Source organism: Lissotriton vulgaris, chromosome 12, assembly GCF_964263255.1.
Source record: "Lissotriton vulgaris chromosome 12, aLisVul1.2, whole genome shotgun sequence".
NCBI lineage: Eukaryota > Metazoa > Chordata > Amphibia > Caudata > Salamandridae > Lissotriton > Lissotriton vulgaris.
In genome coordinates, this window is record NC_141700.1 from 562,821,517 (window position 1) to 562,843,444 (window position 21,928).

General features: G+C 48.0%; 1 protein-coding gene across 2 annotated transcripts in view; it reads left to right on the top strand.

Annotated features, from left to right (window-relative positions):
- Positions 1 to 21,928, top strand: part of MTMR11 (myotubularin related protein 11) — a 262,554-nt gene that overhangs the window by 192,671 nt on the left and 47,955 nt on the right. For both annotated transcript variants that reach the window (XM_086945377.1, XM_086945378.1), the window contains exons 10-11: positions 7,547 to 7,671; positions 9,105 to 9,177. In XM_086945377.1, coding sequence (XP_086801503.1) covers positions 7,547 to 7,671; positions 9,105 to 9,177 — 198 coding nt within the window. The remainder of the gene's footprint in view (positions 1 to 7,546; positions 7,672 to 9,104; positions 9,178 to 21,928) is intronic.

Consider the following 21,928-nt stretch of genomic DNA (forward strand, 5'->3'; position numbering starts at 1 on the left):
CCCGCCGCTCCGCTCGCCTCCGGGATGGGATGGAAATTACATCTCCAAGTAAGGTGTCTCCATTAGTTCCTGCTCACCTACTGGAGGAGGAGGATTTAGAGGACGAAGATGATGGTGGTCTTTTTGGATAGGCTAGTAGCCCATCTCAATTACGGGTGAAATACCAAGAGGAGGACTCACAGGATGAGTATGAAGAATGTCAGGATCGTAACCAATAACAGCAACAATACCACCAGGAACATCACGAGGAGAGGACAAGTGTGCCATCTTCTTTATTGAAGGATCTACAATTCAAGTTAGAAGATTATAAGAGAAGATATTCTGCACCTCAGACCAGTAATTCCTGAGTTTACACCTCGACCACGCTCTGTATCAGGTACACCAGTGCGTAGGGGGGAGATCTTGCCAGAGCCTCTTCCTAGATCTCCACCACCAAGATCTCAGCAGGATCCAGATACCACAGATGAGTAGAGAGTGGGACGATTATCTCATTCCGTCACCTTCGTCTCCTACACCGATACCTGTTGATTCTCCACCAGAGGACATTGGTGGGTTTGATAACCTGATGGAGAGAGCCACTAAGAGATTTGCACTTAGCATGGCGGAGGATAAAGCTGAATGTTTCTTATATGACCAAGGAACCCTATCGTAGATCTGTTCGGTCCTTGCCGATTGTAAGTCATATTTGGGAGGAAGGACTAAAGGTCATGGAAACACCAGCTACAGTGACTCCGGTGCTCGCCAGACTGGACAAGAAATATAAACCGCCTGCAGATGCTCCGGCTTGTCTTTTGGGTCATCCAAAACCGGACTCAGTTATTACACAAGCGGCGCACCAAAAATCGAGAAATCCGTCAGCTCCGATTACAGCACCCCCAGACAGAGAAGGTAGGAGGCTGGACAACGCGGGAAAGAGATTTTTCTCTATGTGCGCTTTACTGGTAAAGGCTGCAAATGCCCTGGCCATTCTGGGAAGATACGACAGGCAAATGTGGTGCAACCTTTCGCCATATATTGACCTTGTGCCTGAAGCGGAGAGACAAGAGGCCAGGAAAATTCTACAGGAGGGGGAAAGGACTTTGGCAGAAGTCATAGATTGCGGTATGGATATAGCGACTACGGCATTCAGGTCTCTGGGAGGAGCAGCAATACTGCGCAGACAAGGATGGTTAAGAGCGACGGCATTTAGACCGGAGGTCCAGAATAAGATCTTGGACCTTCCCTTTAACTGTGAAGATTTATTTGGCAAGCATGTAGATGACACACTACAGAGTATCAAAAAAGATACTGATAGTGGTAAAGCATTAGGAACTCTACAATACAGAAAGGTTCCTTTTCGAGGCTCTAGGGGTAAGAGCCAATCGTCTTACAGAGGAGGATATCAGCAAGGGAGATATTCCTCTTACTCCACCTCATCTCAACCCTACCGTCAGCAGTTTACACAACGACAATCAGGAGGTTATACCAATTCTACAATGAACTGTGTATCTGTAGGGGTGGGACCTCAAGGGTAGAGGTACGACAGCGAAATCGAACCTAGGGTACTTTCTCAAGGAGAAAAGTGAAAATAATAAGTGACTGGTGTGAAACCTCATAAAATTGGGTAATGAAGAGGTGAACAAGTATTTTAATGGGTACCTATTCACTCCCAAAGATAAAAACAGTGCATAGTAGTATAAACAAATGACTACTAGGGTAGATGTTGGGTCGACATGTTTCTGCAGTTAAATCGGGCCCAAAAGGTCTCCTACTGCTTCTTCAGGACTGTGACTAATGCTACTGTTAGGTGTAAGGGAAATAAGTGAAACAAAAGAGTTATTAAGTATCACCTGAAGTTCTCCTGATTTCGTGGTCCAATGTGCCAAGAAGTAGCAGACAAATACACAAACAAATACACAGATAGAAAAGACATTCACATCGTAATTAATAGTGTATCATTGTCACAATGTGCCATCAAGATATACTAATCATTTATCAGGCAAACATGTCAAATTCTTTTGGCGTGACATCTGGTGATGATGTATCTGTTTGATTACATTCTCACTCACCTATATTGTAGGAAATACTCGCCCCACCTCACCTGGCCACAGCGCAGGTAAAACGGAGCACCGCTCTGATGGGGAGAAAAGAAGGTATTAAAGGAAGGATTTGTCAAGTTGCAACAACGTGGTCAGACGAACTGCTCCGAACTCGAGTAATCTCATCTGTGTATATTCTTAGACACGTTATTGGTGTTTATCGATAGTGTATCATGAGTCATACTCATTCTCACATCGCGCAGTATTTACCGTCATTTAAGATGAACCCCGGTCACTGCTTCCTATGAGTTTGAATTACAAAGAAAGGGCACTTCAGGTGTCGCTGCCCTTATAAGTGAGAGTAGACTGAATATGGACAATGGCTGTCATTAGATCGTGCTCCCGAAGCCATTGTGACGCGCTGTCATTGCTTGGCTCAAACAGTGGCATGGCGAATTAATGAAAGACAACCCGCTAGGGTTCTTGCAACTCCGGTACTGTTTGCTTTTACCGTTATCGCAAAGAACGTAATTTGGACATTCCGGTCTAAATAACGTGAGAATCTTATTAAAAGCTTGTGTGTCGGCCTGCGCTTACCTGTCCTTCGGTTCATGGTAGCCGGGGAATATTACCAATTCAAGGTACTGCCTTTCGGCCTGAAATCAGCTCCAAGAGTGTTCACAAAATGCCTAGCTCCAGTGGCGGCTGTTTTAAGGAAACAAAAACACCAAGTATTTCATTACCTCGACGACTGGCTAGTCAAAGCACCATCAGCAGCGCTGGCCCGAGCGTCAACTAAGGCTTGCATAGACTTGTTTGCCAAACTGGGTCTGACTCTACACAAGGAAAAATCATCCCCTCAACCAACAAAACATATCACCTTTTTGGGAGCAATACTAGATACAGAGAAAAGCAAGGCTTTTCCCTCCAAAGAAGGACAGCTGAAAATTATGTCTCTCTTCCAAGACTTTATAAAAAGAAAGTGTCTTTCAGTACGCAAGTACAAGTCATTACTGGGAACAATGTCATCTTGCATTCCCCTCGTGCCTCACTTCAGGTTAAGAATGCGACCGCTGCAAGAGCAGCTGGATCTACAGTGGCGTCAAGCGGAGGGATCCTTCGAAGATGTAGTCCACGTAACACCGGTCATGGTTCAGGCAGCAACATGGTGGACACAAGAACGGAATGTCTCACAGGGTCTTTCATTACTTACAACACCAGCAACATTGGTAGTGACCACAGATGCGTCCCTAGAAGGATGGGGAGCATTTCTTCAAGACCTTCAAGTCAGCGGTCGTTGGAAGTTACACCAGCAGCAATTACACATAAACTTGCTGGAACTCAGGGCAGTCCGTTTCGCACTGCTAGCTTTCCTACCAAGGATAAGAGGGTCGTCAGTGTTGATAAGAACGGGCAACACGACTGCGATGCACTACTTAAACAAGGAGGAACAAGATCTCTCTCCCTTTCTCAAGAAACCCAGGACATATGGAAATAGGCGCTACAGCAAGGGATATCCATGACAGCAGAGCATCTCCCAGGGGATCAAAACATCAAGGCGGATACTCTCAGCAAGCTCAAGTCACTGCCACGAGTGAGAGTTGGACCAAGGGGTCCTGAACAAAATTTTTCGAAGATGGGGAATACCAACAGTGAACCTCTTCGCAACAGGGAAGAACAAGAAATGCTGGTTCTTCGCAAGCTGGCTTCCCTAGAAGGGGTCTTGGGGGAATGCCTTTTCGATGCAAGGTCCGGCGTCTTTGCTTATGCTTTTCCTCTGATTCCCCTCCAGCCGCAAGTGCTTGTGAAATCAAGAAAGACCCGTGCAGAGTGATCCTGATAGCCCTCTGGTGGCCCAGACAACCCTGGTTCACGGAGCTTCTGCTGCTATCGGAGGTCCATCCGATTCGCCTCCAACCAATTCCATCGCTTCTAACGATGTCCCAGGGATAAGTGCTCCATCCAGACCCGAAATCCTTACACTTAGCGGCCCTTCTCCTGAGCACTGAGTTTCAACATCTAAATATCTCAGACGAATGTAAAAACATCCTCTCAAAGGCTAGAGCGGATAGTACAAACAATACCTATAGAATGAAGTGGAAGAGATTCTGCCTCTGGTGTCAAAAAAGTAAAATTCATCCTTTGATTTCGGCACCTCATTAAATCATCCCATACATCTTACATTTAGCCAGGTCTGGTTTGGCTCACGCATCTATAAAGGTGCATTTAGCCTCAATATCGTGCTACAGAAGGTCTGCCTCGGGTCCATCCTTATGGTCGACAAGGATCATCAAGCAATTTATGAAGGGATTGTTCAGAGTTTTTCCTCCAATAAAGCCTCCACCACCGCTTTGGCGTCTGAATATAGTCCTGTCACAATTAATGAAGCAGCCTTTCGAACCTATACATAGGGCAGATCTTAAATTCCTATCGTGGAAAGTAGCGCTTCTAATCGCCCTAACTTCAGCGAGACGAGTAGGGGAGCTACAGGCTCTCACAATTCAAGACCCTTTTTTACAATTTAAAGAGGACAGGATGATTCTGAGGACTAATCCAAAATGTATTCCTAAAGTACCAACTGACTTTCATTTGAATTAGCCATTAGTTTTAAAACACTTCTTTCCTCAACCAACAACAGCGGCGGAAAGAGTTTTGCATTCACTGGACGTCCAACGATGTCTCAAATTCTATTTACAAGAGACTAAGAGCTTTCGCAAGTCTTCACAACTTTTCTTCGCTTTCAGCGCACCCAGAAAAGGTTTCCCTTTATCAAAACGTGGGATTGCCAGGTGGATTTCCAATGTGATTGTCTACTGTCACCAAGCTGCTGGAAAACCTCTGAACGCACAAGTTCGTGCCCATTCAACGAGAGCAGAGTCCACATCCACTGCACTATTTGCAGGAGTGCCGATCCAGGATATATGCAGCGCAGCAACCTGGACATATGCGCACACCTCCACCAGGCACTACTGCCTGGAAGCAGCTGCAGAGAAAGATGTGGCGGTGGGAGAAGCGGTATTGAGAAACATCATCCAATAACGGTGAGCCCTCTTTACATCCCTACATCCTTTTCTGTTGTTTATAAATGCACATTTTTCTTTTACTATGTAGAGTGTTATTCATGCTGTATTACATGAAGATGGAACAAAGAGGAAAAATGTGTTTTGTTATATCACTGCTCGCTATTCTGATTCAGGCATGTGAATCTATGAAAGCTCCAATACTAGAGTAAGAAAACAAGTTACTTACCTGTAACTGTAGTTCTCTAGTATTAGAAGCTTTAATAGATTCACATGCGACCCACCCTCCTCCCCTGAGAGGCTCACCTTGTATTTAGCACGAAAAGTGTTTTATGCACAAAAGCGCGAAAATCTGAGGAGCAGGATGTTCTCTTAGGAGGGTTCTAGAGGGTGAGGATCTCTGATTGGTTCAAGGAAAAGTTTGGTTCTTTTTACATAACAAGGGTTATGGGTTGCAAAAGGGAAATGGGCCTAGGCCTCTTTCAGTTTGCTATACTGCTAAGCATTGATTGCATTGCGTCTCGACGACGGGGAATGATTCAGGCATGTGAATATATGAAAGCTTCCAATACTGGAGAACTACAGTTACAGGTAAGTAACTTGTTTTCTTTTATAGGCCCATTTCTTTAATTGACGCCACTGTCAAGGTGTTAGGGAGGGTGATCTTAGTGCACCTTGAGACGTGGGCAGACTCTTAGGGTATGATATCCCAAACCCAATATGGCTTCCGAAGAGGCATGGGGACAAATGAACAGTTCCTAAACCTAGCACTGATTATGGGCAAGTACACAAAGGCAAGGATGGGGTCCTTACACCTTGCCTTCATGGACTTGTCCAGTGCCTTTGACATGGCCAATAGGGGTGAACTATGGGCCATGATGGGGGTCATGGGCTTTGAGGAACCCCTAGTCACTTTATTACGTAGGCTGCATGCATCCACCACAATGTCTATACAATATGGTCCAGGGGGTGAAAGAACGGGACCCATTGTCTCTATGGAGGGAGTACATCAGGGGTGCATACTGGCCCCCTTCCTCTTCCTCTTGTACACTAACAGCCTTGAATCTGCCCTGAAAAGTCAGGAGTTAGTTCTGCCAAGAATAGGGGCAAGCCAATTCAGTTGGGTTTAATGGCCTTAACCACTAACAGCCTGCAGAAGTCATTGAATCTTTTTAATACATTTATTTCAGCTTTGGACTTAAAGGTATATTTTAATAAATGTTATATTATGGTCTGAGGTCCTAGTCAGATCAAATCGAGAAAGTTTATGGGAAATTATAATAAAATTGACAAGGTCTCAAATTTTAACTATTTGGGTAATGTTTTTAATGATAAATTGCATTGGGAACAGCTTATCACATCCAGGGTCCAGAACACTAGCTGTGCAGTGAAGGGTCTCTTCCGCTTTGGGAGTAATTGGGCCATAAGCCGGTAGTGGAACTGATAACTTTATATAGATCAAAATGTTTATCTATTGCCACTTATGGGGCGGGGGTATGGGATTATTATAAAAGCACAAAACCTCAGATATTAGAGAATAAGTTCCTAAAGAGACTACTGATTCCCCAAAGCGCCCCTTCAGCATTTTCCCACTCTGAGCTAGGGGTTGATTTTATATCAGATCAGATTAATATTGCCCCATTAATCCTCTGGGTAAAAGTGTGGCTGTCGGAAGACTTAACGCTTACAAAAGAGATTGTCAAGGAATGCATGATGTTGGACAATGCCAAGGCCATTCCATGGCTCAGTTACGTAAAGGGAAAGTTCAAAGAAATAGGCCTTGGGCATTATTATGACAATCCGGACAGCATAGACTCAAGCGCGAAACAAACCATTAAAAATGCATTTCGCAATGAGCATGATAAACCCAGGAGGATAGTAGGGCTGCAACCCTACATTAACCAGCGCTTTTTGCAACCCCAATTTTATTGGTCTTTTACCATTAACACACATTTTTGATTTTTCTTGACTAGATTTTGGCTTTGCTTTTTGCACTTTTTAATGGCCTTCCCAAACAGGCCGGTTGGTGCAATAACCTCTCTCCCTGCCCATGCGACAATTTAACAAAACAAAGCACTTTGCACCTTATTCTATTCTGCGCACTTTATAGGGAACCAAGGGTCCGGTTCCTTATTCCTTTTTTAAAAAAAGTTTGTCCTTGCAACTATCAGGAGGGTTTCAATATTTTATTATCCTTATTGAATGAAGCAATTTGCACTGTAGTTATACATTTTATCAGGAATGCTTTCATAATAAGAAAACTGTATGAATCATAAACAAAACTGACGTCTCCAGCTTATATTCGTAGAATTTTAGAGTTCTGTATTCTAATTATTTCATGAGAAATTGTGGTTTATTTGAGTCAAATGATATTTTAATGTATTAACTTGAGATTAAATATTTGCATATGTTGTGTATAATTGTTTTACTTTTATGGTTTATTTAAACCGAATAAAGTTATTTGACTGACTCTTCTTTTGATCCTGTTCTGCCCTTCTCGCTCTCTAGGTTTGTGGAAATGCTGATGTTTGCAAATCATTCCCAATGTGTGATGGTAGACACGGCGGACGAGCTACCCAGCGTCTCGGAAATACAGATGTCATACCTAAAGCTGCGAAGCCTTTGTATGAACGGTAAGACCAGATCTGTGCCATGTTTCCATCCATTTTAGCAGCAGCGAAGCTATGTGATGGACTGGATTCACTGGATCATAACAGTAGAGTCGATAGTTTCTTTGTGTAATAAATGGTCTGTCACCAGATAGATATGCATAGAAAATGTGAGTATCCTCTAAGTTTGAAATGATAGTGCTTTATTATTTAAGAATTTTTTAAAGAACTTTATTGAAACAATAAGAGGGAAAACATAACCGCATATTATAATAATAATAAAACACACATGTATAAGTCATGGGTTAATCTTTTCATTTCAGTTTTATAAACCTTTGAGGGATTCAATTTCTTTAGTCATCGCCTCAGCATTCCTCATTACATTTATTCTCACCGCTTATTCTTTGTTTCATTTGCTCACTCTTCCTTAAAGTGCTGTTAATAGTCCTTTAATGAAACGGTAGGAAGAATTTGGAGGAGAAAACACATCTTTTTTAGGTCTTTTATTTATAGCAGCAAAGAATTTGTTCCATGACCCAGAGAAGCTGCAGGTTTTTTAACTCTAGCTCTATGAATCTCCATCTGAAATGAAACAGTATGTGACTGTTTTAAATGATTTGGAACTAGACAATTTGAAGAAGTACCATGAGGTTTTATTAAGCTTTTATCTTACTTTGTTCTTCCAGTAGAGATATTTTGTAAAGTAAAAAAAAACTGTGTCATGTCTTGTTCTCCTCCAAATGTTGGGTTTGAATTTTGCCACTACATTTTGGCCTCTTGTTGCCTCTCAATTCATGTTTTAAAGAAACTATCTCATCTAATGGAAAATTGTAAAAGTAGAAAAGTACATGCTATTTTCTCACAACCTCTCTTTTCTCTTTTAAAAATTCAAAGCATACCTGTTATTTTATTAGTGCTTCGTTTAATTTTCTTACAGATAACTGTAATATCACATTTCCTTTTACTAGACTCTGTAAGACTATGTCTTCTTCAGGGCAGAACGTGTAGCTACATTAATATTTATAAGATCTTGTTCTCAGAAGGTTTGGTGTTGATGGAGCACTGGTGATTATTTTGCACCAGTAGCAGCAGACTTGTGGCACGGTGAAACATTTTTGGGTCCTGGACATTTTTCATCTTCAGTGTTTAATCCAAAGCAAGAGAAAAGCTGAAAAGGGAGAAATTAGGAGAAAGAGAAAAATAGGAAAACAGTAAAATTAGGGGAATGCCAGATGAAAAGACTGTAATGAGATAAAGAGACAGGGAGGGTAGAAAGGTGATAGTAAGAGACGGGAGGTTTAATCATTTCAAAGCTCAGCAGCCTTGGTATTCGGAACCCAAGCATTCGGCACCACTGGCGGCAAACTGCTGTGAAACCATTTGGCTGCATCACATATTTCTTTATCAAATTGATCCATTTGTATAGTGATGAGATTTCCGTGCTTTCATGTTTGCAGAGAACTCGGTGGCTGGATCAGATGACAAGTGGCTCTCCAGCTTGGAAGGCACACACTGGTTGGACTATGTCAGGTGAGGAGCAGGATTGCACTTCAGTGTCAAGCTGAGAGATGTATTTGTGTCTCAATCAATATCCTCTTTTATAAATTGAACCACAGTCTTATTCAAGTTTAAAATATGAATTAATGATTTTGAATAGACAATTTCTTGTAGTTAAGTCTACAATCACCATTTCACTCAGGAGTGGTGATTTTGTTCCCTATTCCAAATCAATGCGGGGGAGGGAAGGAATTTGTGATCCGTTCAATTCCCTGAAATCTAATATCAACTAATCAAAAGAGAAGGATCACTTGTCCTGCATAACATTGGGTATGAGGTAGTGGTGCTATCAAGTCCCAATAAAAAATCCTCATGCACATGTTGGTTGATGGTAACGTTGAGCGGTATATCTTTGTTCTCCGCTTTCCCTCACACGTGTCTGCATAATCATAGGGTTTAGTGGTTATGCCACCTCCGCCAGGAGGTGATACCCTTTGTTAAAACAGTAGTGACCAGTAATGGTGCTCGTGATACAGTGAGGTGTGTTAAAAGTCTCTAGGTTCCAGACACAATTTTTTATTAATTCCGGTTTCAAAGAGGCAATAAAATCAATATAGGTGACTTAGAGTTATTATGACTCATTCACACTAGAATAGTAAAGTAGGTCAACATATTTTAGCCCTCAGTCGCCGGTAGGTCGGGTGGGCTTTCTTCAGGACCAGGGTATGAGGTGTAAAAAATGAAATGTACTCCTAAGTACTACTTGGTGTAACTATCTAGAGGAACCTCATTTAATTGTAGTTCCTAAAGGTCCTATGGTACCTGTGAAAAATGAAAATTAAATTGTTCAGAAACTTAACAAAGGGAAGGGTTTTTTAGGTTTACACAAGACGTTTGAATTGGTATTTATTATACCAAGAACAAAGAATGCTCACTGGTGTAGCAACTAATAAGTGACTATACTTCAGATCTAACTCCCTATGTCATGGACAAGGTCAACTCTCTCATGTTAGGCAAACATCGTTCATTTCGAGTATTTCTCATTACTTGCTTTCTTTGTTTGAGAAGTTGGTGTTTTTTAGTCATAATAAGCTTTTTGGCACTTATTCTACCATACAATTCAAGTTTCTAGCTTTATTTAATGCAGTTCTATTGTTAAAGACAGACTAAAGAAGGCGTATTTCATGTACCTTCAGATGTAAAATTCCTGCACTTGTGTTCGTTAAGTCTCTTGCTTTCAAAACATAACAATCATGCTTATGAAGGCGTATTTCATGTACCATCAGCGGCGTTTCCCATGCACACATTTAAGATTTATGTTTGTCCAATAGATTCTACATTTGGAAGGCGTATTTCATGTACCTTCTAGGGGTAGTGCTCAAGGACTCATTGTAGTTAGGTTTCGTGCTTACAAACCACAACATACATATTCGGGCCAGTTATCGTCACGCATTCATTAGGGTTTTAATTTCATTCATACAGACCGTGAGGCTCGAAATTAAGAAGGCATATTTCATGTACCTTCATTTTTTTTTTTTTTTTTAAATCTGTTTTATTGGTACACGTGGCATACAATTACATTTCTTGTGTGCATAACTCAAAGGGGAAACAACAATTGGAGTAGTTCGTACATCATCAATGCGAATGTTGGCGACGGTAGAAAGTCATTAAATGCACTCACTGTTAAAAAGTACCATCCGTTATCTTGGGGCGGTCCCTGCTTTCACCAAATCATTCGCTTCCTTGCTTCTGTACAGTGTAATGCGCTCTGCCTGCCTTACTGTGGTGCCAGACCTCACCCGTCAGGGCGGGTAGCCTGATGGCCAGCCGCGCCCCCGGTATTCGCGACCCTCTGGTTAGTGATGTAGCAAGTTGTCCCTCAGTAGTGTGAATAACCACCCGGGCCCAGTTCCAGGCAACCTGCATATGTGCTGTGGTCGGCTAGGAGGTTCAGTGGTACGCCTCCGTGAGGCAGAAGGTTGCGGCAGTGGCTTGCATGTGTGCTGCACTCCTGTGTTTCGTCGCCGTGTGTCGAAAGTGAAAGGTGTGGGTGGGAAAGGTAGATCCAGCGTGGACAACTGGGGGGTGTCCTTTGCCGTAAACGCCACCAATTCAAACTGGGGAAAAACAGAGTAGGTGAGGGTGCGAAGAATCCGATCTCGGAGTAAGGGGGGGGGGGTGGGGATGCTGCAGTGTTGGTTCAGCCTAGGCAGTGTCGGGTGTAGTAGTCTCGCGGGGCACTGGCCTTGAGTGTGTTCGGGGAGGAGGTACTAGTGGTGTGTGGTAGCTCTAGGTCTCGGGTGGGGACGCATCGGTGGGTCCGACTGTGTATGTGGGCTCCGCTGACTAGTGGGGGGGGGGGGGCAGGGCAAGTCGGGATGGGCGGAGGAATTGGGGGGGTGTGGGGTGGAGAGGGAAAAAGGGGGGGGGAAGGTTATGGGGGCGAGCGGTGGATTGCTGGGGTGGTATTACATGTCCATATATGTGTGGCTCCCGATACTCCCCTTTCTCACTACTCAGTCTGTGGTTCGGACCTGTCCCCCCCTGTCCACTGGGGAGGAGCCATCTCCCTACAATATCCCTTTATCGTGGCAGGCCCTGGTGAATGCTCTCAGGAAGCCCTCCCATGTCTGGGCTATCGGTATGTCCCTCCGCCCCGCCGTCTCTTCCCTACGTAGCACCGTGCCCTCTGCGGTCGCCCAATAGATGAGGGAGGCGCTCCAATGTTTCGTCAGGGGCGGTTCCGCGGCTTTCCAGTGGCGGGTTATGAGTCTTTTGGCGGTTATCAGCCCCAGATCCCAGAACCTCATGTGTGTTTTGTTATGCTTGGTCCTGGTGAGGAAGCCCAGCACACAGGTGTCCCAGTCGTGACGTAGGCCCAGCGCAGTCCCTTTTGTCAACAGCGTGTTGACATCATGCCAGTACGCCCGGAGCTTGGGACATGCCCACAGCATATGCAGGAGATCCGCATCGAGGAACGCGCATCGCGGGCATTTGGAGGTATTCAAACCAAAGTAGCGGTTAATCTTGTCCGGGGACAGGTATGCCCTATGCATGATATAGAACTGTATGATTCTGAATCTCGAATTGCGGGGAACATGTTGCGGCCCCTCTAGGATCCTCTCCCACTCTTTATCCGACCAGTCCCTCCCCCTGTCTGTGGTCCACCTGTCCCTGAGCGACTGAAGGGAGGCCGTTGTGTGGGACCTCAGCGCCTGTGTTAGCCAGTGCACAACGTGCGACCCTGCCCCCATTATGTGCAGGTATTGTATTAAGAGGTGGGTCTCGGGTTCCACGGACATGTCTCCCCAGTGTTCCGTTAGGACCCGCATCATTGATGCATGCATCAGGAATTGTCCCGCTGGCAGTCCTGGATTCTCCACTAGCCCCTCGAACCGTACCATGGCCCCGTCGTCATACAAGTCCGCCAGTGTCTCAAGCCCCACCTGCGCCCAGTCTTGTAGGCGTGCTGCAGTCACCACTCCCCCAGGCCTTGGCAGTCCTTCTAGTGGCAGGGCTGGTGCGTAGGGGGCAGTTTCCTTGGTCAATCGCAGTGCACGCCTATAGCATCTCAGTGCCACTGCTAGGTGTAGTTGCGTCTCGCGTGTCGCGCCTCTGAGGGGGTGGAACAGTGCGAGAGCTTCCGCATGGGTCAGGGCCGGGACTGTCGAGGCCGTGTCATTTAGGTTCCTACCCGCAAGCCAGGCCACCACCCATTGGAGCTGCGCGGCAAGGTAGTAGTGCTCTTGATTCGGGACCGCAAGTCCCCCCGAGGTCGTCGGGGCATACAATTTCTTCAGGGCCACCCTTGGTCTCCCCGCATTCCAGATCAGTGTTCGTGTTAGGGTCTCCAAATCTCTAAAGACCCGAGCTGGGACATACACCGGTATGTTCGAAAAATAGTACAGGAGTCTAGGTAGGACTATCATTTTGGTTAGGGTGATTCTGGCCGGGACATTGAGCGGGAGTGTGCCCCAGAACTGGATCTGGGCCCGCAAGGAATTTATGGCTCGAATCAGGTTGCCATCCAGTATATCTGCTGCATTCCTATATATGTGGATGCCCAGATACTTGAAAGTGCCGGCATACCATGTCAGTGTTGTGTCCCCGAGCTGCACTGCGCATTCCTGCATATCCGGGCGAAAGGGGAAGACCCCAGATTTACCCCAGTTGACCCTCAGTCCTGAGTGTGTTGTGAATTCGCGGAGGGCGTCGGTAAGTCCCGGTGGTATCCGTGTTAGGTCCCTGACGTAGAGGAGTAGGTCGTCGGCATACAGGGAAACCGCGTGTACCCCATCTATCAACGGGATGCCCCACTCGGCGCCCTGCATCCTCAGTATCTCCGCCAGCGGTTCCATGGCCAACGAGAAGAGTAGAGGTGATAACGGGCAGCCTTGCCGTGTGCCCCTCCTCACCTGTATGGCCTCCGATAGCAGGCCCCCTATCCTGACCCGAACGGTTGGCGTTTGGTATAGGAGTCCCACCATGTCCAAATATGCGTCTCCCAGGCCAAACTTTTGCATAACCGCCCTAAGAAACGGCCACTCCACCGAGTCAAATGCCTTTTCCAGGTCTAATACTATGCAACCCGATAGTGGCCAAGGGCCTCTCGCGTACTCCTGCACTCTAAACAGCCGGCGGATGTTGTGCGATGTGCTGCGTGTGGGTACGAACCCGTTCTGGTCAGGGTGGACCAGGGTAGGTGTGTATTGGGCACAAAAACTGGAGTCTAGAGGGAAAGACAGAGCTAGGACGCCCCCCACTCAATAAGTCATCAAACAAAACAAGTCCTAGTTCTCACTGCAATATTTCTTAAAGATATCTAGAGATCACTGGTTGCTTGTAGATCACACCAGGGAGTTCCTTCATCTAGGGATACTCATGATCTCTTAATCTATTGCTTGAATAAAAAGCAGCCTCGCTCTGATCTCGACAGTACAAGACAGCACAAGACTCACATACACTTTGAACGGACAAAAAAATGTGTGAATAGCGAGATGGCACCTCACGGGCGCACCACCAATGGGACCCCTGGTTGGTACTCACCAGGATGGCCCTGTTATCATCATTGGTGCCATCAAGCTTTAACGGAAACGTGACTCAAACCCAAAGTGTAAAGACAGTGCGTGGTGCAGTGAACACAACTTATATGTAACAGAAACTAACAACATTAAACATTTAAACATATAAGATACTGTGCAACTAGGACTTCAAACTTTACTTCTGTTCCTTTCTCTGTTGCAAACAGTAAAACACTTAAATTAAAAAAGGAGAGTGTGAAGACTACCTATCACTTCACACCCCACTTACAGCCGACATGTTTCATTGCCGTGGTATAAATCAGGCAATTTCCTCAGGGCCACTCAATTTGAAAGCCACTGCTAAAGACGCTGTGCTGCCAATGCCTTTGCGTGGTTTAACCTCTCCTACAAGCCGAGAGGAAAACCATAGGAAATGTGCCCCCTTCGGTGAGCGAAGTCCTATCTCCCTTCAATAAGGTTGCCGTGGAGAATAATCGTTCGAGTAATGAGAAGACGCCGAACGATTATTCTCCACGGCAACCTTATTGAAGGGAGATAGGACTTCGCTCACCGAAGGGGGCACATTTCCTATGGTTTTCCTCTCGGCTGGTAGGAGAGGTTAAACCACGCAAAGGCATTGGCAGCACAGCGTCTTTAGCAGTGGCTTTCAAATTGAGTGGCCCTGAGGAAATTGCCTGATTTATACCACGGCAATGAAACATGTCGGCTGTAAGTGGGGTGTGAAGTGATAGGTAGTCTTCACACTCTCCTTTTTTAATTTAAGTGTTTTACTGTTTGCAACAGAGAAAGGAACAGAAGTAAAGTTTGAAGTCCTAGTTGCACAGTATCTTATATGTTTAAATGTTTAATGTTGTTAGTTTCTGTTACATATAAGTTGTGTTCACTGCACCACGCACTGTCTTTACACTTTGGGTTTGAGTCACGTTTCCGTTAAAGCTTGATGGCACCAATGATGATAACAGGGCCATCCTGGTGAGTACCAACCAGGGGTCCCATTGGTGGTGCGCCCGTGAGGTGCCATCTCGCTATTCACACATTTTTTTGTCCATTCAAAGTGTATGTGAGTCTTGTGCTGTCTTGTACTGTCGAGATCAGAGCGAGGCTGCTTTTTATTCAAGCAATAGATTAAGAGATCATGAGTATCCCTAGATGAAGGAACTCCCTGGTGTGATCTACAAGCAACCAGTGATCTCTAGATATCTTTAAGAAATATTGCAGTGAGAACTAGGACTTGTTTTGTTTGATGATAGGTGTGTATTGGGCCAGTCTCCTCGCTAGCGTAGAGGCTAGTATTTTGTAGTCTGTGTTTAAGAGGGCAAGGGGCCTATATGAGCCCATAAGTGTCTCTTCCTTAGCCGGCTTCAGGAGGGAGACCAGGGTAGCCTCACTCAGAGATGGGGGCAGGGAGGAGTCGTCCAGAGCCGTCTCATACAGTTTTACGAGTTCAGGGACCAGGAGGTCTTGGTATGCTTTATAGAACTCCGCTGGGAGTCCGTCTGGGCCAGGGGACTTTCCGTTGGAGAGCGCCGCTATGACTTCCCGGAGCTCCTCGGGGGCAATGGGTGCCGCTAGGGCGGTACGTTGGGCATCGGTGAGTGACGGCAGCAGTACCTGGTTAAGATACTCCTCCGTGTCCGGGGCGGGCGTGGGCAGGCAAGAGCGATACAGTGTTTTGTAGTGTGCGGTGAACGCTCCGTGTATCTCTGACTGCGTATGTAAGGGCACCCCATTCGCGCCTAGTACTTTTGTGACTGGCTTCGTCCGGTCTTCTCTAGCGATGAGCCACGACAGCAACTTACCGGGTTTGTCCCCCCTATCGTGTGTGCGCGCCGCGTGAGCCGCGAAATTCAGACATCTGAGCCTCTCCAGCAGTTTTTCGTGGGCCGCCTGCGCTTTGTGAAGCCCAGTGATGTGTCCTCCCACCGAGTCCCGTTCATGTCGACTCAATTCCTCCTCCACCCTATGTAAGTCCCTCTCCACCTGCCGTTTGAGGTTCCCCTGCGTGCCCAAGCACTGTCCCCTAATGACCACTTTGAACGCCTCCCATTCCATCTGCAGAAAGGTGGCTGAACCTGCATTATCCTCAAAGTAGTGTACAATATGTGCGAACAGTGAGTCCCGGAAGGGTGCGTCTAGCAGGAGGTCCGGCTGCAGCCTCCAGTTGGGGACAGGGGGGCGAGTGTTCGCCCATGGGACCGTTAACATGTGTGGGTTATGGTCGGAGTGTGTCCTGCCCATGTAAAGCGCTTCCGTCACCAGTGGGAGTAGATCATCTGTGAGCATGAATCTGTCTAACCGGGTGTGCAGGGTATGGGCTCCTGAGTAGTACGAATATATCCTGGCCGTTGGGTTCCTGTGGCGCCACACATCATGTAAGTTCCAGTGTGAGGCCCAGGCTATAAGAGCTTTCATGGCACCCACCACTGGTGCGCTGGGTAGAGGTGGGAATGATCGGTCCAGTGTGGCATCCAATATACTATTGTAATCCCCCCCAATATCCAGGGGATCCCGTGCCAGTGCGCCAGGGTTGTGGACACCATTTCCAGGAATCTCTGTTGGTCTGTGTTAGGGGCATAGAGCGACGCCACCACCAGCGGTCGTCCATCCAGGCGTCCCTTCACTGCCACCAACCTCCCCTCCTTGTCTATGTGTGAGTCTTCAACTTCAAACGGGAGCCCTGGTCTCACCCATATCAGTGCCCCCCTGGTGTAGGAGGAGAACCCAGTCGCATAGATCTGACCTCGCCACCGCCTGCGCAGAGTGTGTACCTCTGGGGCTGTCAGGTGTGTCTCCTGTAGGAGTGCTATCTGCACCTTGTGTCTCTTCAGGTATGAATAAATCATGTACCTGCGTGCGGGTGTGTGTATTCCGCGTACATTCCAGGTACACATTTTGACTTCAGCCATCAGCATTCAACAAGGCAGTCACACCCGTTCTCTCCCTCGCTCCAGGCACCCTCCCAATAGGCCCTCCAGCTTCCAGTGTCAGAGTATCCCCACCCTCGTCCGAGCAGCCCCTGGAATAGTCTAGCGAGCACCCCTGCGGGCCATGCATGCAGCGTTTCACAATAGGGAGAAGGGGGGTAAACATTAACTGGGGATAACACCATCGGGTCGGTTGCCAAACGGGCAGCCGTCCAAACATTCTGCAAAAAGTGCGAACAATCCATTCTGGGGGGTTGCTATTCATCACGCAGTCCAAGCAGCCAGTGAGTGTCTGTTGAGCGTGAAGGCGTGAGCGCCCTCCCAGGGGGGTGTGATTGTAGGTCTGAGTGGCCAACAGGCTGGCCCACCGTGTATGGAGCAATGTATTCGTGAAGACACGGGGCCACTGCTCTGGTCAAGTTTGTAGTTGGTAACCATCGCCCACCCATAGGGACCCTGCAACGTGGTGGCCCCTGTGGTGTGGGTGCCTTGGGGCGTCTGCCCCGCAGTGGATAATTGCAAGCGTGACATCGTCTTAACTTACTGCGGGTTCAGTGTCCGTTACCACCGGGCAGTGCCGTGTCAATGCTTCCATCGTTGAGAGCCCCGTGTTGCGGCACTTCTTCAGCCGTACAGGTCCGACGTTTGTGGGGTGATGTCTGGCAGCCCACCTGAGAGTTGCGAATCCGGGAGACCATATATCGCCTCATCGTCGCTCTGTGATATCCTAGGGCTGGTGGCAGGCGGGGAACGCTGTGACGGGGAGCCGCTGAGCTCCGAGACCATCCGCAGGGCTTCCCGCTGTTCTCTGCGTATGTCCTCTTCCGGTGGGCTCGCGCTATGCTGGGTGTTGTTGGCCGCGGGGGAGGGTGACCTGGCGCCACGTCTCCTCTTGGATCTCCTGCGTCTCCTAGGCCTGTCCGGGTTTCCTGATCTCCCCGTGCTCTTGTCCGTCCCATTGTCCAGCCAGGCCTCCACGTCTTCCGAGGAGTCAAAGAAGTGTGTCTTCTCATTCGCTATCACCCTGAGTTTCGCCGGGAAGAGGAGGGAGTATGTAAGTCCTAGTTGGCATAGCCTCCGTTTTACCATTAGGAATGATTGCCTCTGGCGCTGCACCTGGATTGTATAGTCTGGGAAAAACATTATGTTCGCATTTTCAACTTGAATGGTGCCTAGTTTTCGAGTTTCTCGTAGTACAGTGTCTCGGTCCCTATAGTTCAGGATTCGGATCAGAAAAGGGCGTGGGTTAGAGCCGGTGTGGAGCGGCCTGGTCGGGACTCTGTGTGCCCGTTCCACCACGAAATATGGCGAGAGGGTGCCTTCGGGCAACAGGGTGCGTAGCCAGTCCTCTACGTGGGCGGTCGGATCTTTGCCTTCCCATTTTTCCGGCAAACCTACTATACGGACGTTGTTGCGTCTCGCCCTCACTTCTGCATCCTCTGCCCTGTCCTCCAGGAACTCCACCCTGTTGAGGAGGTCTTTAATATGTTTGTCCGATTGGGCGACACGAGGTTCTATGTCCGCCACTGTGGTTTCCAGGGTTTTGGTGCGCTCGGCTAGTTTCTTATGGTCCTCCTTCAAGTGCGTGAGGTCTATGGCGACTCCGTCTATTTTCGCCTCCAGGGATGTCCGGGTGGACTGGATGGAATTTTCCAGGCGTTCCATGGCCGCCAGCACCGAGTCCAGTCTGGCCGTTACCGGATCTGCGTCCGTTTGCTTCTGCAACTTGTCCATTTTGCCCTTTTGGGACGTGCTCCCCGTTCCTGTGCGCTTCCCGGCACCTCCAGACATGAGAGGGGACTGATTCTCGGAGGATCCGGGTGGGGTGGTGGTCCGTGGTCTCGCCGATCGCCAGAGCCACTGGCTGGTGCTTAGGCGGCGTTTCCAGGGCAGGTTACTGTCACCTTAGAGCCACCTGTGTGGTCGAGCCGTCCAAAGCGCAGCGCGAGTCGGTGGCCGCCGTTATTCTGTTCAGGACGGTTTCAGGCTCTGGCAATGGGTTATGCTGTGTCCCTCCCGCTGTTGGATGTGTTCTGGGCCCCTCGCTTACCCCCTGCTGCGTCGGGCGTCCAGTTGCGCCGTGGTTCCAAGGGCACCGGAGTCGTGTGCAGCGTGTGGCAGGCAGTGTCACTCCACGGCGCCCATCACTCCTAGCAGCCCCTGTAGTTCTGTGCGTGTGATCAGCAGCAGTGCCTTCCGGCCGTCCGTGGCCGTGGCGGGTGACCTGAGCAGTCGGATCCCGAGCCCTGCGATTGGTCAGCGGCTCTCTCTGGCACTACCCTTCGATCGCCCTGCGCTGTGGGTCGTGGATATGGCTCACGGGGCGCCCTGTTTATCTCAGCTCGGGGGTGGTTGTTGTTCCGCCCGGGTCGGTGTCTGGTCCGGCCTACGGGTTATGCCGTTCCGCTCCCGCAGTTGGACTTATTCTGGGCTCCGTGCCCCCTGATGTGCTGGGCTCCCAGCTAAGCTGTGGTCTCAAGGGCGCCGGGATCCGTCAGTATCCAGCTGTGGGCGTTGGCGGCGTGTGCATCGCGCAGCAGGCAGTGTCCCCCCTCGGCGCTCACCCCACATGGCAATCCCTTCAGGTCTGCGCACGTGGTCAGCAGCGGGACCTTTAGCTGGGCAGTGGCTCCCACCGGCGCTGCCCCACTGCCACCTCCTGTGTTGGGCAGCGGATGTGGCCTACTGGGCGCCCTGGAAGGTGTCTCTTAGCTGCCTGGTTGTTTGTGGCGCCAGGTGAGCCCGGGTCTACTGGTTCCGCTGCATTGGCAGGGGTGAGTCCACTTTCGGTGCTGGGCGGGTGCTGCACCCTGTGCGCCTCGCTCTGCGGCGTCGGGGGTCCGATCCCGGGTCCGCTCCCTCCAGCGCTGTTCCGTTCCACCGTTGTAGGCCGAGTGGGGGATGGGCACCTCCTCGCGTCCAAGGCGGCCTCAGCAGTCCAGCGGGCGGCCTCAGTTCTCCAGCGTTGCGCCTCTTCACTGTTCTCTGGGCACGGCCAGTCGGGTCGTCTCTGCTCTCTGTGGTCCGCCGAGGGTCGATTCCCTTTGGTATGACCCAGCGCCGCCGCTCCAGTCCACGTCTCCCGGGCTTCCCTTCCGTGTGGCCCTCGCTTCCGGTTGCGACACCGGGCTCGCCTGCCGGGTCTCGCCGAGCTCGCGTCCTCTCCTTCGGCTATGGCGGCCGCATTGGTGCCGGTGCGGCCCCGGGGCTCGATGGACCTTGAGTTTCTGTCCGATTCTTTGGCAGCGCCCCTTGGTCACTCGCTGCAAGTTAGGGCCGGCCAGGTGTTGTTCTCGACGGATAAATGACCCCCTAAGTACGTGCTCACGCCGGAGCTCTGTTAGGGAGCAGCCAGTCTCGCTGCGCGCGTAGCCACGCCCCCTTCATGTACCTTCATGGGCTCTTCTCATGCACACAGTAAGATTATGCCAAAATCGGATGCGTGTAAATACATTCGACATTCGACATACCCTTTAACGGTTTCGTTAAAACCTCATCGGGATCCGCGTGGGTCAGCGGTGCCTGCTATAATAACAGGTTAAATTTCAGTTAAGTTATCACAGTTTTAACACGTTACGGTTTTGTCGAGGTTGTGTCTCCTGCTACCTGCGGTCACTCCGTCATTCGACTGGTTCTGACTCTGCCACTGCGGTCCCGGAAACAGTACGACTTCCGGCTTCATGTGTTTAAGTAAGGTTGGCAATGTAGATAGACCGTCGTTTATTCGTAGTCTTTTTTCTAATGCCAATCTTTGCTGTAAGTGGTATTTTAAAATTAAGAAAAAATATCTCGATGGATCGTTTTTAAGTCATTCAAAACCATTGCGGTATTCCTTTCATTTCGAAATTTATTAAGTCTCTACATAGATATTTGGTCTTTGTATTCACCTAGTTTTCATGGATGGACTTATTAACACCATGGTCTTGCAGCAACCGGTAGTTCTATGATTTTCTTTAATTTCTGGCTCTTTTGTTGAAATCAAGGTGACTGATAGAGAGTAACCTACTTTTCTGATTGTTGGTTAGGTGGTTCATCATTGTAGTGTAGTTCCTATTTTCCCTATAGGCCCTGCGCATTGGAATAACATAAACAGCAGTGTAGATGTAGGAGTGCAGTCTTCTAGGTCTCTACTGACTATGTTAGACTTATTTGGGTTTGTACCAGCTAGCTCAGAGGTCACTGGAAACTTTTTTGACTGAATAGGAAGTGATCAGCTTCCTTGCTCAGACAAGAAGGGATTCAGTTTTCCAACAACCGCATTAACATGACAACTTTGCTCCTCAGAATAAGAGTCAATCTCTAGAGTTGTGTGAAACAATAGACAGATATTTCACTCAGTCAGTTGTGCAGAATTACTTTCACCAGTATGCAGAGAATAGAGAGACGGGCGTTTTCAATAAAAGGTATTATTTATTGAACAGTCTTTCTTCTCATGCAAGAGAAATGAATTGCCACAATTGCAAGACTTGTTATTATAAAAAGTGCGTACAGTAAAAGGAGTATTGCGAAATAATACTGTAAAAGCATTGATATGGTTTCTTAGCCATACGATAGTTAAAATGAATAAAATATATACATTCATATATACATTTGGCTAACGTCCTCAACTGGTGCTTCTAACTAATCCTACCCCGTTGTACCTGACCTAAGCCTAATACTTGGGAGGGAGTAAGTGAGTAGCAGTTTAAGTTAAGTTGGTTTTGCCAAGGGTTTGCTTCAAGAATTCTCTCCAAGGGTTTAGTCAACACCTTACCTCTGGAATAGAATGTTGGAGGTCTGGTATCTCCTCTCAGGACTCGATATTCCAGTTACCCGCGA